Source organism: Megalops cyprinoides, chromosome 1, assembly GCF_013368585.1.
Source record: "Megalops cyprinoides isolate fMegCyp1 chromosome 1, fMegCyp1.pri, whole genome shotgun sequence".
NCBI lineage: Eukaryota > Metazoa > Chordata > Actinopteri > Elopiformes > Megalopidae > Megalops > Megalops cyprinoides.
In genome coordinates this window covers 66764362-66782798 of record NC_050583.1, presented here as the reverse complement: position 1 = coordinate 66782798, position 18437 = coordinate 66764362, and the positions used below count along the sequence as shown (strand labels likewise).

General features: G+C 47.6%; 1 protein-coding gene across 1 annotated transcript in view; it reads left to right on the top strand.

Annotated features, from left to right (window-relative positions):
* Positions 1-18437, top strand: part of LOC118777434 (heterogeneous nuclear ribonucleoprotein L-like) — a 39780-nt gene that overhangs the window by 11141 nt on the left and 10202 nt on the right. The window contains exons 2-6 of the mRNA XM_036528325.1: positions 8981-9099; positions 10435-10672; positions 14466-14551; positions 16639-16735; positions 16829-16901. Of these exons, the coding sequence (XP_036384218.1) occupies positions 8981-9099; positions 10435-10672; positions 14466-14551; positions 16639-16735; positions 16829-16901 (613 nt within the window). The remainder of the gene's footprint in view (positions 1-8980; positions 9100-10434; positions 10673-14465; positions 14552-16638; positions 16736-16828; positions 16902-18437) is intronic.

Below are 18437 nucleotides of genomic sequence, written 5' to 3'. Positions count from 1 at the left end.
ATTCTCTCAGCGCAGTTTCCTTTTGTCCTCTTTAAAACCGGGTGATGAATGCGCTTTCCTGTCTGCAGCAGGTGCTGCTCGCGGTGGGCGCTTCGCTGCCTCTTTTCCTCCACCTGTGAGCCGCCAGCGATTGCGCCGCGGAAGCGGGCAGGGGGCCGTGGCCGCGAGCTGACTTGCGCGGACCCCCTTGGGGCAGGTGGCCGTTCTATTCAGCGCTGCCTGTTGGAGGTGAACGGGGCCGTGCCCGCTGGGGGTCAGACTGCTGGCTTTTAGTTACTAAGATTGATGGAGGAGAAGGCCTTTCTAAGCTCTGCCAGTGGCTTAGCAATGTGTCCGCGATTTGGCGGCCAAGGAGTTCAAGTGTGGGCAGGAAGGGTGATTTGCAGAGCGCTCACTGAGTTGGACCCACCTCCGTTATCTCCTTCTCACCAACATATCGAGAAACTGTTCCGCATAACGGAACATCATGGTCCCATAGGCTACAGGACACTGTTCCATCTTGCTGTGAGCCCCACAATCTCATCTCTGTCTTTATTACCCCTGGGTTTGAATGCAGCCATTTCACTGAGCTCAAAGCATTACCTCAGAGATTTGATTGAAAGGTCATCTGTTCTTTGACAATTCCTCAGTACTTTACATATATATCGATAATGTATCTAAATAGAGCTTAAAAGTAAGTTTCAGGAAAACAAAGCCCAGAGGTAAATCCATTAAAAGTTTTCACATGAAGGCCGCTAGCTTAGCAGAAACATGTTTTAAGGATGTACCCAGCATGCAAATGGCTCTTAAAAAACATTTGTCAATATGCTTTGTAAATCCAGCCAAAAAAAATTACCAGGAGTTATATTTTCTCATTTAAATCTTATATTGGAAAATGAAGAATATGGGAACATCTCTTCCAAAATTGTTTTGTTTTTTGACAGTTCCTCATATCATGATCAGGCCCAGACCCTCAAAAAACATTTCGTATTACAAAACAACATTGTTATATGCAATCGGCTTCAGCGTTGTGATTCACACGTTAAATCGTGACACGAAGGACGCAATTAAAATTTGCTATTTGTGCAACACGGTGGAATTTCCATTGCATGCATTTCTACAAACGAATTGAGCTGATACAAGAGAACCACATAAACACCATGCACGAATGTCTCACTCCTGCAGCTTAGGAAGCTTGCTTTATGCTGTGTGCAAGACCTAGGTGGTTTGGTTGTTAATTTATAGCACCGGAAAAAGTAGCTGCAAGAGATGAAAATAAATGCAATGTGCCGGAGAGGTTCAGCGTTGTTGCTCGCAGTTACAATTACCCGCCGTGTGGTTTATGAAAATGATGTATTTTAAGTAAGCGATTAGCAGGCCAGCTGTAAGGTTTTTTTCTTCTCTTTATGTCAAAAATGGCCTCTTTTTTCCCCGCATCAGGTAGTTGGGTGGAATAACTTGATGCTGTATGTTTTAAAGCTCATATGCAAACAGACATGAAATGTGTTGGCACCTTGTTGTGCGAGCTGTGTCTAAGTATGAGGATAAACTGCAAGGCTGTGGGAATTTTAATAACACCTTTATGAATATAAAAAACATGAAGATGTCTGGGTGTCTGCCTTCAAGACTGCTGAGTTAGATTCTAGAGCGATGAGCGAGGAGACACAGTGAGTGAGCTTGCAGTAAATCTTAGCCTCGATGAGCAAACATCGTAAACGCAAATACCCAAGCAGAAAATTGCGTACGTTGTTTGGTTCAAACGAAAGGAGAGAGAGAGATAAAATGAGTACCCAAATGAAGTGTCCGTAAATGTAAAGCTGCGTTGCTGAATTGGGAGAAAGAGCTCTCTCATATTGAGATGTTAAAATACCTGATGTAGAAGGGTGAAAACTGCAAATATCTGCCTGTGATCAAAGTAAATTGCCCTTTTCTGTAACTCTCTAGCTCTAAGTGACTGTGACTGTTTATGCACTGAAGTGTAACTGAACTTTACGCACCCAGAAAGTTGCTACACATTTTTCAGGTGTTGCCATTCGGATGACAAAATCACTGCGCAAACCGAAAAGGTCATTTCTGTGCCAGTCTACGTGCCTGCTTGAGGAACAGCCAATACAAAGTAATTACAAATGAGAGGGTTTAAGTCAGTCATTAAATCTCAGTGTGTGCTTGCATTCAGCTCGTGTTTGCTTCTCTGTTAATGTAGGAGTGCCCAAGGCAAAGTCCATGTATATTTTGGAAATCTAACTCATAAGTAAACAGATCCAAATGATCCAATAAGCGGAAGTGAGTACCTTAGAGCACCTTGCAATGGACTCTGTACTCCCATAAGGTCTCGGGGTTTCCCCAAATGTTTTTCAGGCTTTGCAGTGAATACGCATGAGACATTGGTTTGTTCTAAAATGTTAAACATCAAAATAGCGTTAAACTGAAGGTGTAATGCATTGAGAATATGCTCAATTGAATAAATTCCATATCTAATTGTTTAGCATCCATGTAAGCAATCAGATACAATTTCCATATGCTTGTAAATGTAGCCTCCAGATCAAAGTTTGCATTTTGAAAAGCAGCGTTTAGGGCTTTCTGCTCTATGGATCAGGATGCTAAAAGGGTACGTCCGTCATATTATATACACAAGAAACCTTCTAGAAGCAGAATACCGTCTTAGACTTCTGTGGCCCAGTCTCCGTGGTAGAACTTCTTAGGAAAACCGACACAGCACCTCCGGCTGTTGTCAGAAAGTGTAGAAGGTGGGGATGACTGGGGCGCATATTAAACTACTGCCAGACGCATCTCCGAGAACAGCTCGTCTGACCTAGGCTATCAGCAGGAAATAGTAGACTGGAAGCAGCAGAGATCTCCCGATGGTGCTTCAGGCACCAAACGAAGAGCACTGTTTTAATGAGACGGTTATGAAGGTATACGGATCAAGGCAGCAGCTCCGTTTGGGTAGTATTAAGTTGTTATTTGGCACTGATAGCTGAGCCTTAATTTCACTTGGAGGAATCCTTTCACAGGAAAGTCATGCCAGGGCTGTAGGAGTTCCAGATACCTCCTGACACAGCTGCTGGCTCTTGCTGTTGTTTGTCAATTGTGCAGGTCAGTTTGTATTAGAATCCCACATCTGAAATAGTTCTGACATAGACTTGTTGAAAATGCTGTTAGTGTGCCAAGTGTTTGTCAGTAGACACCACAAACACACACACTCGCACACACGCGCACACACACACACACACACACACAGAGCACTCACAGGCCGGATGCTAAGTAGTCACCTCTTGTAACACGTGCCCGCACTTTCTCAGAACTGCCTTCTTTTCTCAGCCAGTCCTCAAATGTCAGTAGCGTTCTAAATATAACCAAGAGGAAAGGAACGTAAGCACTCCACAGCGCTAGGTGCACAATGGCACCACTCACCCAGATGCACCCTTGTGATGCTTGGCGACACTTTGACTCTCCTGGTGGCTGGCTGTTGGGCTCCTGCGGGTCGGTGCTTTGAAGCGAGCTCCGCCAGCCGCGCAGCTCTTCCGCGCCTGGTACAAGCGAGGCCGCCTCACGCTTCCCGCTCACCCGAGCCCGCTTTCATCTGCACACAAAGCTTTTTCTGAAGGCAGCCGCTGCTTTTTGGAAAACATGCTTCTCATTCAATCTGTGCGCAAGCGGTGCATATCTGTGCTTCCGTGCTTGCACAGACTCACGTATAAAGTAACACTTGTCCCTCATCGCTGAACGAGAAATAAAGTTTTTTTTTTGAATGGCCATGCCCTGCACGCACTCTGTGACGTGTTTTCCTTGGTTTAGTATGTCTGAGTGTAAACAAGGATGGTTTGGTGGGTGTCGCATGGCAGAGCTGTTGCGCTGGTGTGAATTCACGACTTGCCGCGGTCGTCTTCCGCCGGCCCTTGCCGAGTGACTCCAAAGCATATAGAGCCATTCTGCTTCCTATAAACGTCTCATAAAAGCGCTGGCGGCCATCCAGCCTCGTAAATCATATTTGTCGCTCCGCTAAAATGAGAGCGCGGATTTGTTATTGGCACAGTGTCACAACACGTATGGCACCGCATTAGTCTCTGTTACGTGCGTTGCATAGCGCCGGCGGCGCGCCAGCCCACCTCGGCGGCAGGTATCTGGCTTTGATGCAGGGAGGCGCAGATCAAAAGCAGGGGTCCTCCCGAGAGAGCTCCGCCACTGTGGGGCTTCGCAGCATTACTGCACCCAACAGGCGCGCCGACACGCCAACATCAGAGCCCCTCGCAGGCTCGACACCCCCCCCCCCCCCCCCACATATAAAAGAGATCACAGGAGGGCCAGGAGACTGTGGAGCGAAAGAATTCCTTCTCGGCACTGACGTCGTTTCGACATTGAGCGGTGGAACAGGTTGAAATTGGCTTTGACGAGTGACTCCAGGGCCTGGGGTTTTCAAAGTCTAATATTCCCGTTGGCATTCCCATAACCCTCCTTGCAGTGTGCCTGTGACCCCTGCGGGTTTTGTCGTGTCAACCAGGCTACGGCAGGAGGGAAACGACCTCTAGGTGAGTGTGCAGAGCTCCAGCGGGCCTTCAGAGCACGCCCCCCTCAAACTCATACACACCGAAGGACGTAAAACACTGCGTTTGGTTTCCAAGGACACGTCACACACCCTCGCTTCTTCTCCAGCCTGTCGTGTTTTTTGTTTTTTTTTTCTTTTCCCAGGGCAGACGTTTATCTGCGCCGTCGGTACAGCCAGTGCTTTTACGCCCACAAGTCGGGCCCGGTCTCCGCCTTTCCTCGTTCCCCTGATTTCCTCGTTCCCCTGATCCACCTTGATGAGGCTGCACGTGCGGGAGAGGAGAGCGGCGAGAGAGGCAGTTAACCTCCCGTGACATTCAGACTGTTATCGGCCTCGGCTGGCTGCGGCGGATTACACAGAGGGTTAGGAGGCTCGCTCCTGGCCGAACGCGCTCGCGGGCGGTGGGAGAGGTGGAGGACTAGCTCCGTGACGGCTCTGGCTCCCCAGCAGGCTGCAGCGTCTCCCGTTCTGCTCCTGTGCATCCGCTGGGATATACCAGCGTACATGCGCACTCACGCATGCACACACGCATGTAGAAGCAGACATGTGCACTCACGTGCATGTACACTCACTCGCAAAAATACAAAAAATATGCGCTCAGAGGTACACATGCATATACACTCAGAAATGCATATACGTGTACTTGCAGATGTAGGTGTATGCATTCTCCATGCATGTGCATGTACACACTCTAACATGAACTCAACACATGAACACGCATATACATACACAGAGACATGTGTACATACTCAGAAATACATGTATGCACACTCGAAAACATACAGATGTGCATGCTGTCCTCCAGATAACACACACATATACATTCCTAAAGGGGCACGTGAACACCCACACACTTGCACGAAAAACAATCATGGACACATGCGCCCATTGGCACAGGTATATGTACAGTCGCATATGCACACGCACAGAAACACACATGCGCTGTAAGCACTGCCGAGCATTGAGCTCGGCGCTGTACAGTAACACACCGCTCCCTTGTGGGCACCCCTTTGTCCTCACCGCCCTTCTGTGTGTGTGTGGCTTCACAGTTTCCAGGCAACACAGTGAAATGAGGTCACGCTCTGGCAAGGGCGCCCGGCCCGGGCCACTGGCTGGCCTGTCATCACATATTTCCCCTGCCGAACACGCCCTCTCAGCTCGGCGGCCTGTCTGCTGGAATGCCCCGGGGGAGTGTGCGCATCACGTCGGGGGTGGGGGGAATGTGGGTTTGCTCATAGTAATATGTGTGACATTTTGATCCCTGACAGACCGCAGTGGGAAAGAATGATGTTTGCAGACTTGAGTCGAGCCACTGAGCTAACTCCCCCAACCCCCCCAACCCCCCCCACCCACCGCTGACTCTGTCATGGAGCCTTCTGGAACAGAGTTCAAAACCAGCGGTGGACAGGCAGAGTGGGTTTTGAAATAGCCAGTAATGGTAGGCCTAGTAGGAGACGCTTATTTAAGGTTGATGGATATTTATTATTGAGGAACCCGATCCGTCAAACCGGCCCTATCTCTGGGTCTATGCAGTGTATTTGCATCCTGAATTCAGTATGTTTCAGTTATTTCCACCACTGCATGGCATTGTTATCATTCATGTCAGAGTGTAAAATATATTAACCGATGTTATAATCCGCGCCGAGTGTGTCTGAGCTGCTACTGGTGTATCGCGTAGTGCCGTATCATAAGGTATTTGCAGTGCGTGAGCGCCGAGTGGCAGCGGTCGATTACGTCCTGCAGCAGCAGCAGCAGCAGCCTGTAGCCTGAGAGAGTGAGAGACATGCTCTAAACCGCATGCCTGTCAGCCACGGCCCTCCTCAAGAAGTGTTGTGAAATAAGCAGCAGTTGTAACTGCCGGGCAACCGCAATGTGAAAAACAAGGCTGATCAATTCGGCAGAAACTGGCCAAAATCTGTCCTCTCAAGTCGCTCGAAATCACGCCCCCGCGCTGCGTTGCTCCGTGGAGACAGCTTGCCACTCCGGGTGCCGACGCTGGGACAACGCGGTCGTAGCACAATAACTGAGGCTCCCTGTTGGGGGGGGGGGGGGGGGGGGGCTTCTGCCCCCTCCGGGAAAGGCGAGGCGAGAGACGGTGAGAAACGTTGTGTGCCCGGTTCCTCTTTCTGTGACAGTCGCTTCTTTTCGCCCTTATTTTGTGGTCAGACACACAAACAGTGATTCAGAGCTCCCCCTGTGAGCATCATCAGCTTGTTCTAGGCCATATGCAGCTGTGGTAAGGTGAATCACCCCTCTCCGGTGACCCTGGGCTCCCAGCTGCTGTCCAAGCACAAGCGCTGGTGGGGCCAGGAATGCTGCAGCAGCACAGACGCAGTGGCAGCCAGGAGAGCGACCCCAGGCCCGGCCGCTTCGTGTCTCCTCTGAGCCAGCCAATGCGTTTCGCAGCTGCGGTGATCGCAAGGTGCACACCACCACTGCTCTTTGCGTCTTTCTTAGCTGGTTGCACAGTCCATGCGCAAAAACCGCTCATCCCTCAAAACAGCATTGAAATCTGTCTCTTTTGGTTGTCTTGTTCATGGTCAGGTATGCTGATGGGCCCACAGGGGCAGTCATGTGACCGTGCCACCACCATGCGTGGGGGAGGGCGTTCAGCCGAGCCTGGGTTTGAAATGAGGGAAGCGTAAAATTAAGATCCCAGTTCCGACCAGAGGTTTGGTGAGAGGGGCGAGCCCTGCCGGGGCCAGCCGTAGTGCTGATCAAAAACTGCTCATTTAGGTGCATAAAACCTTAGAACCCCTTAACCTTCTCTTTATCTGACCCCCGTGCCAAGCCAGGTCACACTTCCTTTCATTAGCCAAAGCGTTCTCTCCTCTCTGAGGGTCTGCATTTATTTCACTAACCTGCGGAGACTTGTTCCTGTAATTTTTTTGGCCTGGGCTGGCACCAGACAATCCCTTCCTGTATTCTCAGCCTCTCCCTTCGTTCTCCTTGAGTTTAAAAATACCCAGTGAAAGAGAGAATTAAATATGTGAGCTGGCTTGCTGCAGGGGTACACAACCTCTCAAAAAACACAGCAACAAAGCAAAGAAACAAAGAATAACATTCAGAATTATGTTGAGTATCTTGTGAATCTAGTTAGTACTGCTTTTTTCCCTGAGGCTGGGTGGGGGAGGGGGGGGGGGTGGGGGAAACGCTGTGTGAATCAATTCTAAATGAATCTCGTTTTAAACACATGGCATGTTAGCGAGGATTCAATTTGTCTCCCTGTCAAAAGTTGGAAATTCCAGGCCCGTCTCTTTGGCTGCATTGTAGGGGTGAGTGGGGTTTCGGCGGTGACAGACAGCTCCGGTAATGAACCACTACGTGCTTCGACAAATCGGTGCAAAGCTTCACGGGGATCTCGCATGTGAAGGGACGTGACTGCTTGTCTGAGTGCAATGCAGAATCTGGGCTGTGATCCTGTCAGCGCAGGTGTTTGGAAGCAAACAGCAGGGGGGCGAGGCGGTCACCTTTTGTGGGGGTTGGGGGTGGGGACAGGAGACTGTTCATACTGGTCCCCTGTCAACCTGGCAACAGAAAGGCAGCCGATCATCTGCAAAGCCCAGCACCATCTTTCAACTGGTGTGTGCAAGGCCCTGTAAGGACAGAGAGCATTTTTTCAACAGCATTCTTCAGGCCTGAGTCTCACAGATGAACAGCCTCACATTTTGTGTGGTTAATGCACTGTATTTGCTATTGTATTTAGTGTGAATGAAACCCATCCAGATTTAGGATTTAGGGACAGCCGATTGATGAAGGCTTTTCAATTATTTAATATGGTTTTCTGTTCTGTTTATTGGGAACAAACTAATTTCTTTTTCTTTCTTTGAATGTTTCTGTTTGAAAAATTACTCCAGATTTTATGTTTGTATTATTCTTTTTTTCATGCTGTCCTCACAATCAACATCCTAGTAATGAGGACATCCATTTCGCATTGATTTAGAGCACTACCAGATTCTAGCTTTACTCTTCTGGGGTTTAGATGTGTGGTACATTAACTCAAAGAGAACATGAGTGCAATCTGTAACAATTTAGATACATCAGAAATCTCGTTTTGTCCCAGAGCGCCTTTGCCTTTTGAGCATTGAAAAATAGCGTCAAACCACCTCCACAAAATTATTGAACTGAAAACAATAGACAATATAGCATGATAGCTCCTCTGTTTGAGTGCACCTTTGTTGGTTTTATACTTTAATAACAAACAACTCCCCAGCTGTGCATACCAGCAGTGTGATTCGTATTGTCACCTTGTGAAAAGGACAAAAGACAACAGCAGTTGACTCAATCTTGTGAAAATAATAGGAATCGTAGAGAAATAACTTGTTGTGTTACCGTCACGAAAAACGGCAACGTGGTACAAATCAGCCACGCTGGATCGATGATGGATTTCGCCCAGGTCCAGTCCTGGGGAGATCCAGATTTCTCTGATACATGTCTCATCTCTCCCCACTCTAGGACAACGGAGATGACGCCCACAGGATCGCCCCCTCTCCCGTGGTGCACGTGCGCGGACTCTGTGAATCTGTGGTGGAGGCTGACCTGGTCGAGGCCCTGGAGAAATTCGGGACAATCTGGTAAGACCTGTGCTCCCACCCAGTTGGGGAATCTGCTTCCTGTGTATTTTAACTGACCAGAGGTCGTGTTCATTTCCTCCCAGTTTGGCCTTTTGTAGCCTTAAGCACAATTCTGATGTGGTCACTGTTAAAATGCACCCTGCTGAAATGACTTGTTAAAAATTCTCTTGCAAAGTGTTTGTCAAACTTGCAAAGCAGCATTTGAGGCAATTGAGGAGTACATGGCATGAAAAATAAAGAAATGCTGGCATGAACAGCTTGATTTCAATCGTTCTTTCTCATTTTTGAACTTTTTCTTTTAACTTTGAAATTTCCTCCTGTTGGGAAGAAAAGGAATTCGTAATGTTTGCCCTGTCGAGCTACAAATACATTCATCTGCGATTTTTTAGTGCATCTTAATGCAATAAGGCAGTCTGCTCGGATCGAGTTCCAAATGGAACAAGGTCCATTTAGAGGGTGTGCTTCAATTATCTTGCCATCTCGGACTTTCTTAATTGAATCTCCTCTGTTCCTAACCGGCTTTTTTGGGGGCCTGTTGTCGAAAGTGCTTGCTTTCAGAGCCAGACGGTAGTAAACAAGGGTTCATTGACCAAAGCTCTTGGGTTACCAAGAAAATATATCAGCAAAACGGAAAACTGGGAGGCATTAACCAAATCCATCCCCTCCAGGGATTCCTCATTCACGTGGAATTTGTCAGAAGCAGAAGCGGCAGAGTTATTAGGCCTCGGTGCAGGGTGACGGGCGGCTGAATAGGCCTTTCAGCGCCGCATGCCGTGGAAAACTCGGCCTTAGCGTGACGCCGTTAGGCTCTTCTTGTTGAGTGCAGTAATGATGAAGGCCCGTGTTTGCTGAGCGCAGAGCCAATGTTCCTGCAGTTTGCTGAAGGAGCAGCGTATAGCGGAGGCCTGTTTGAACTCTCTCTGCTCCACGGCAGGCCAGTTCCTGCTGTGGCTTTGGAAAGGACTGTGTCCACAGGACACAAATGTCACTCAGTTGTTTTTTTTGTTTTTCTTTGGTTAGGAGGGGCCATGATCACAGTTCATGAAAGTGTGGTTGTCAGCAGCTGTTCAGTTCAGCGGGTTACCTTTACCATAGCGCACAGGCAAGGAACAGTGCAGATGGGTTTCAGACTCTAAAAACTGTGCAAATATTTATTCATGCCTTGGAATGTGTTAAGAAAGTGCTGGAGAGCAGTGAGTAAGCGGAGAGGGAGGCGGGCGCAGACGTGGTGCGGAGTTTTACGTGAAATGGGACACGGCGCACGCTGAGGGATCCTCCTCCCCCCCCCCCCCCCCCCCCCCCCCCCCCCCCCCCCCGCTTGTTGTTCTCTGGTAGCTACGTGATGATGATGCCATTCAAGAGGCAGGCGCTGGTGGAGTTTGAGGGCGTGGAAAGCGCGGACAAGTGCGTGGCGTGCGGGGCCAGCGAGGCAGTGTACATCGCCGGGCAGCAGGCCTTCTTCAACTACTCCACCAGCAAGAGGATCACCCGGCCCACCAATTCCGACGACCCCAACAGCGGGAACAAAGTGCTACTGCTGTCCATCCAGAACCCGCTCTACCCCATTACCACGGTAAGAGCCTAGAATCGCACTGCCCCATTACCGTGGAGACAGCCGCATTACGACACTAAGAGCCTATAGCCCCCTTTACGTCACATTATATTACATTCTACTCTCTATCCTGTCATTATGGAAATAGCCAAAACCCGCTACCCCATTACTGGGGAGACGGCCTAGGACTCCATCTACCCTGTTGCCACAGATAGATCTTAGAACCCTCTGTACCCTGTGCAAATACTGTAGAATGTTCTTTACCTCATCTCAAGGTAGACACTCATAGAGCTCTTTCAAAGCCATCACCGTGGAAAAAGCATTACAGTTTTTTACAATCATTTTCACGTGTCTCAATACCATGTCCACTTTTTCAAAACACTTAACACATTCGCCATATCAGGAGACTAAGAGTACTAAACTGTGTATACTTTTGCATTGCTTTGATAGAAAATGCGTTCAATCACCACTTCTTCCGAAATTCACGAATACCTCTCTCAGTCAGTGTTCACCACCAGCAAAATTCTGTACAACTACAGCAAATTTTGCAGACTCTGATCAAAACAGTTAACTTTCAGTTCAAAATCTAACAAAATTTAGATCATTGTAGATGGAAATGTGCTGCAGTTTGACAGACAAATGAAACTATACGCTTGAAATAAGATTCTGATTTTAGCAGAAAGTCTATTCAGGTTTTTGTTTGCAGCCTTGTTACCATCTATACAAAAGTGGTCATATTTGCATTGAAATGTGCATGTATATAGGCAACATATAGATGTACTTGTCACTGAAGAGATTTTTCCAGTATTACTGCTGTATATGTAAGTCATGGGCTATCAGTGAGAGAAAGTGACCCAAGAATGCGACTATAGTAAATTTACCACACTCAATAGTGGTGTCTACAGTATTGTGACAGGCAAAACAACAAATCAAAAAGTTTGTTCTTGATCTTGTCATGATAGCTGCTTGGCTTCAAATATTTTTGGGGCGTGGGGGAATGTAGGGGTGGATAAGATATGCTAAAGATTTTTTTGTAAAGGTTCAAGGCAAGGGAGAATGTTGCAGTAAATGTGAAATTCATAAAAAATTGACCCAAAATACAGAGGACACCGTGGATCAGCATTAGGGCTACAGCAGACTTCTAGTGGTAATATCATGTGTTGTTGTTTCACTTACTGTACTAGAAATGAAAAGCATCTGCAGACTTTTTGTTGTACTGTACTATACCTCAGAAATTGTAGCACAGAGCTGTCATGAGGCATATTGCAGCATTTCAGATTTATTCGTTTGGTATTACAATATGTACTGCAAACTTTACTTTTTTTGCAATGCAGCACTAATCTATGCAAAAACAGAGGATATGGCAACACATAATAAATGCATTTTGCAATGCTTCAAGTTGTTTCTGTTTTTTAGTCCATTGTATTTTGAGTGACAAAGTAGTCTTGCTGTTAGAGCGTATTATGACAGCACGAGTCACTTTTGGGTGAAGTATGAAGTGTTTCGGTGGTTGTAGTGCATTTTGCACAAAAGATTAACTGATGTGCTCATATGCATGGTTGTTAAGCACACTGTGTTAAGAGTTATGAAAAAGTAGCCATGGTATTGACCTAAGTGTGAAAACAGCTGTAAAAAACTGTTACTCCAGTCTACATCAGATCACTGTAACACAGGGAGGGTAGCACACCCCCTTCTTAGCACAGTATGAGGGGACTCAAGTCTACCGAAAGGGCAGTGCTTAAGATCAGGTGTAAGACGTTTGTGTGATCTGAAATGTGTTCGTATTAGCCATCTGTAGCATGCACGTCAGAGGGAACTTGGTCAGACTGGCTTTAAATTGAATGTTTTTTGTTTCTTGTTTTCACCTAATGTTAACAGATGGACCACTTTTCTCAAGCTGCTGGTAAAAACAATATGTTTACATTTCAGGGGTGGTGTTTTTTTTTCTCTGAACAAAAAGCGTTTTTCTTTTATCTTTGGGGGTTTCTTCTTTTGATGAGAACACATTGAAGCAAAAGGTTTCAAGTGAAGCTCGTAGAGAAGTAGCTGCAATAAAAAACAGGAAAACAGTAAAGCAAGTGGTACTGTAAGCGATTGTCAAGATTCTGCACCTTCCTGCCTAAAGGAGCATATAGCTCCCTGATCAGGGACACGGCTCTGTTTTCCTCCAGGTCACATTTGCTAACTCCATGCTGCTGATAATTCCGAATTCATTAGATATGAATTTCTGTACATCAAAGCGTGAAGGGCGCTATTGATACGGGTGTAGCGGGATTTACATTTGGCTTCGAGTCTGACATACTGATGGAACTTGGCAGTGGACCAGGGTTGTTGACCAGTCCACCTCCCCATGAACAGGGACGCTGTGAACAGGTGAAGCAGAAGGGAAGCAGTAAGTGGGTTTTGCACAGTCGTGGATGGGACCGGTTGTCTAGGTTTGGTTAATTGGGAAGGGATTGTCTGAAGATTCCTTTCCCGATTCTTATTTGGAGCTTCAGTGGCAGGTGTCTGTGGTGTGTGCGGTGCAGGTGGCAGGGAGTCGTCGTCTGCCCCTGCGTTCTACAAGCCCTGCTCCATGGAAAATAATTCCCTCCTGCGGAAACGTTACTGATCACAGAAACAGCACGAGATGACGGTGTTTCCCTTTGAATTTTTCCCCCAGTGTCTATAGTTATGCTCAAATGTAACATTTTCATACCGTCATTAAATACTTTTTTGAAAATTTTTGGTCAAAAAGAGGGAAAAAAAGTTTTCCTTTTAACTCATTAGAAATAATACAGCCACATTCTTTTTTAATGCAGATCGTGTTCAAAGGAAGAAGTAAGATATCTGTAGCATTTTCTGGCTTTCTTTCATCCTCAACCCTTTAGTTAGAATGCAGTAACTATTAGGCTTAATCAGGCCGTGCGGAGGACGTTTTTCAGCGTTTGATGATGGCACCACTTCAGGAGCAGAAGGCTCTCCCCTCAGCAAGACATGTTGCACCGTCTGCAGAAAAGCAAGAATGAAGCATTTTATCTGCTAGTCTTGAGAAGAAAAAAAAAACAAGCGTGATTCTGGCCCCACTGATGACACCAGTTGTCTGCCCCACATCCCAGCAGAGGTCGGTCAGTGTCGATCATAATCTTTGTTGAGACGTTTCCGTGGTTTTTCCGTGCCTCAGTCCCCACGGGACCCATCTTGAGTAGTGAAAAGTACCTGCCACTCAAGCCATTGACCCCAGAAGGAGTGACGTTGGCCTGCTTGATGTTGAACGTCAGTGATTTTGAGTTCCAGTGGCCCGGGCGGCGCTGTGAAACTCGGGAACGCTGCCCCTCCGTCTTCCCTCTCCTCCTCCTCTGGATTATCTGTGGCATTATAGCGGGACAGAGGGGAGAGCAGAGTCTTTCCATGGCTCCCTCCTACTGATTCAGTTCTCCCCTCATCAGATTCCCCCTCCCCTCTGACAAATAGGAGAAATATGCGACTCAACGAGTGGTTTACCTCTGAACGCAGGGGCCACGGTGGTGTATTCATTACCTTGGGTGTTAAATGAATGAACACATATCACCTCCCTGTTATCTTTTCATTGAAAATTCTTCTTGAATGCGGTTCCCATTTTAAATGTTGCGTATGTTCATTTAACAGTTTACTCCATAAATTTCTGAGGAACTGGGAAACACAGAACTTTGGAGACTGTAAAAACAGACCTGCCTTTGACAATATTTAGCAGTGAATCAGCGGGTTTGGTTTTTGTTCCTTGGTTTGACGTGGCTTTTCCGCTCTGTGCTTTATTGAGCGCTCACTAAAGCGCATTTTCTCCTTTGTCCTCCAGGATGTTTTGTACACGGTGTGCAACCCCATTGGCAACGTGCTACGTATCGTGATATTCAAGCGAAATGGCATCCAGGCCATGGTGGAGTATCCTTTCTGAGGCCGTGCAGAGCTGGGGCATTGAGGAGAGATGGGTATAGGAGCAGGCAGTGTGCTCTCTCTACAGCAGTGTGTGTGTGTGTGTGTGTGTGTGTGTGTGTGTGTACAGAATGAGTCTGTGCATTTGTGTAGTTGTGTTTTGTGCATGCGTGCGTGTGTCAACAGTATGTACACAGTGTGTACTGTGTCTGTTCTGTGAATTGGTGTGTGTGTGTGTGTGTGTGTGTGTGTGTGTGTGTGTGTGTGTGTGTGTGCGTGCGTGCCTGCGTGTGTGTGTGGATGTGTGTGTGTGTGCGTGCGTGCGTGTGTGTATGTGTGTGTGTGTGTGTGTGTGTGTGTGTGTGTGTGTGTGCGTGTGTGTGCGTGTGTGTGTGTGTGGATGTGTGCGTGTGTGCGCGTGTCTCTGTGCGTGTGTGTGTGTGTGTGTGTGTGTGCGTGCGTGTGTGTGTGTGGATGTGTGTATGCGCGTGTGTGTGGATGTGTGTGTGTGTGGGTGTATGCGCGTGTCTGTGTGTGTGTGTGCCTGCGTGCGTGCGTGCGTGCGTGCGTGCGTGCGTGTGTGTGTATGAATGTGTGTGTGTGTGTGTGGATGTGTGTGTGTGTGCGTGTGTGTGTGTGTGGATGTGTGTGTGTGTGCGTGCGTGCGTGCGTGCGTGTGTGTGTGTGGATGTGTGTCTGGGTGGGGGGAGGTCAGTGTCGGGAAGAGCGTGCAGCAGATGAGTGCTGACGGGGCTTAGGCGGAGATGGTCCTCTGGAGCTCTGCCCCGGGCTCTGCAGAGTGCAGTCCACTCCGCCTCTCACAGAGAGAGCAGCCGATCAGCAGGAAGAGCTCTCCGCAGGGACGCAGGCCTCATGAAATATGGATGCACGCAGGCAACATTGATCAGACGTGCCCATTTGAACAGCAGTCAGGTTTGAGGAACTTAACTACAGAGATTACCTGACAACGTGAGGCTTTGGCGACATGTCAGCAATCACTACATTGCACTGTTTGTATTCTTACCAGGTGCCTGTACCCAGGGCAGTATGCATATCTGACAGGTATGCACATTATATATATAACAATTCAGGTTAAGTACCTTGCTCAGGGGCACAGCAGCAGTGCCCCACCCTTGGATGTGAACATATATCCCTTAATACAGTTCCAGCACTGAAGCTGCAGTCTTAAAGCAGCACCTCTAAAGGATCGCTGTGTATCCGCATGTATTCCCAGCAGAGCAGGAAGCAAAGCCATGTCTCAGATAGCAGAGCCTACACCCCCCCCCCCCAACCCATGAGACACCCCGGCCTTTGTTCTTGTCCCTCTGCCTTTGTGTTGATCACATACTAACTTTTGCACAACACTAAGATGAAGTAAGTACAAAAATTACAGTGGAGTTACAGATGTGTTGTCATGGTTCTGTTTGTCCAGGAATTGAATGGGTTAGTTTTGAACACAAATATCATTTATTTTCCAGGTGATCAGCTTTGTGTCCATGTATTTTCCAGGTACTGTTTAATGGGCGCATTCAAAGTTTTGTCTCTGCCACTGTTGAAGCTACATGTGCTGATGTGCTGACTTTCTTAGAATATTCTCTAGAAGGGGTGTGGTCTAAAGCAGAACATCCACAGCTAGCACAGACAAACAAACGCCTCCTGTTACCTATCAAAACTTCTAGGAGAAGGAAGTACAGAAGGACAAGGGGATGCGTAGGTCATGTGGTCATCTGGTGGGGTCCATGTCTCTCCATCCTTACAGCTGGGGGCAAGGTTGAGGCTGCCGGATGGGTGGCAGTCGGTCTTGGTCTGGCCTTGTCTGACAGGGGTAAGAAAATCTGCAGTCAAATTCTCTCATTGTCAGTGTCCTTTGACACAAAGCTGGGGTTTCTGAGACTTCGACCTGCTCCCTGTCCCGCATCTGTTTCTCGCCTTAGTGCTACTCACAAAAACGGGCCCTCTCAGAATTAGATGCACGCCTCATAGTGTCCTGTTTTTCTTCTCGCCGTGGACCAACACTAACTAACGCTTGTGTTGCACAGCAGTACAAATGAACCTGACAGTGACTGTGAATTTTCTCTTCCTTAACTGGTCTCCATATTTGAATCTGTCCAAAATGCCCAGAAGGCCAAGGCAGCGCTCAACGGGGCAGACATATACGCCGGCTGCTGCACCCTGAAAATTGAATATGCCCGGGTAAATATGTCATGCTAAATGTGTTGCGAACATATGTGTCACGCACAAGCACACAATAATGCCCTCTTCTCTCTCCCCCCCCACCCCCTGTAGCCGACGCGCCTTAATGTAATAAGAAATGATAATGACAGTTGGGACTACACTAAGCCGTATCTGGTCAGACGAGGTAAGGAAATCTCCTCATTTTCGTGTGCTGACTCTTTCTTAGCTCCCTAGTGTGTGTTTCAGTGTGTTTTATTCATTTAGAAAGAATCGTAGTGTAAGACAGCATGAAAGGCCTGCTCATCCGAGGGACGTTTTCTGTGTCTGACGCAGTCAAAACATTTCAAAACCTCTTTACCCGCTTGTGGGTTTGGGGCGTGGCAGCAAATACAAATTCAAGATCAAATGCAGTTTGCTCATCCTTCAAAGAGTCTCTTTTTTTAGCCGGTCTGGTGGTGTCAGACTATTAGCATGTCTGGTTGTTTACCGATGGTTTTGACTGTGTCAGCTGAGTCGAGGTAAAGGCATACAGCATCCTTATCGTCTTGCTCTTAAAGAAAAGCTTCCTGCTTGTGGTTATCTAAGATGGAAGCCTGCAGTTTCATAGAAATGTCAGAGAATGAGACAGAGTGTAAAACAGCAGGGTTGCGCACCGTTGCTGGCCTCCCCCTTGTCCCCACCCAGCGGCATAGTGCCGAGAGCATCAAGGCCATCACTGTGACTCTCTAGCTCCCCCTACTGTCCGGTGTAAAGGACCTGATTGGAGGTGGACCTCAGACCTGCAGTCAAGCCAGCAGCACACCATCACCGGCAGAGTGAACAAGTGAGCGTCCCTCTCCAAGCAACGCACTCTCACATCCGTAGCCCTGCACGGCCCCCGAGACTGAGGGGAGTGAGACAGGGAGGGAGAGAAAGGGAGACGGGACTCCAGGCTGACCCTCCATCGCAGCATGCATCCACCCCCACCAAAAAAAATGCTGAGAGAGAGGGAGAGAGAGAGAGAGAGAAAGAGAGAAAGAGAGACCAGGCTTGACACTCATCCTGACCACATGCACTGCTGCCTCTGCAGGAAGGACTCCCCCTCTCTGTCCGGAGGACTAACTGCAAAATGACTGCCTTTAGACTCCTGCATTCGACTTTCCTTGCACCAGGACCTTGCACTTGTGCAGCATTCTCCCAAAGCCAACGTTTCCCCAAGGGGTCCAGCAATTGGCTAGACTCCTCTTTGTCAGAGCTGCCAGCCCTATTGCCACATCATCTGTTTAAGAAAGAAATTCCGCAGTATATTGTGCTTGTGGTACAAAAATCCTGCTGGCTGGCGGAGCAATATAAAGATCAGATCTGTTGATGCTGGAGCAAATTCAAAGCACAAAGACAAAAAATTGAAAAGGCTTTTCATCCAATACAGTGCGCTTCGTTTTTTTTTTCTTTCATATTACCCAGAGAAAATGAAATAGAATGTATTCATAAAAGCCTTTGACTTATATTAACCGTTTCCCCTGCTTCGGTATCTTGACATATCTTCGTGTTTGTTTTATTCTGTTAGGTCTTTTCTTCCATTACCAACAGCGCATTGGAACAAAAGGCTATAGAGTATGGAACATGAGGAGTAGGTTGATAAACAGGCAGTGCCATCAAAACCAGCACGGCATGGTATTTGGCTTATTTGCAGAGGTGAAGATCCGATGATGGCAATTACAGCTGCAATATCTTAACTAAC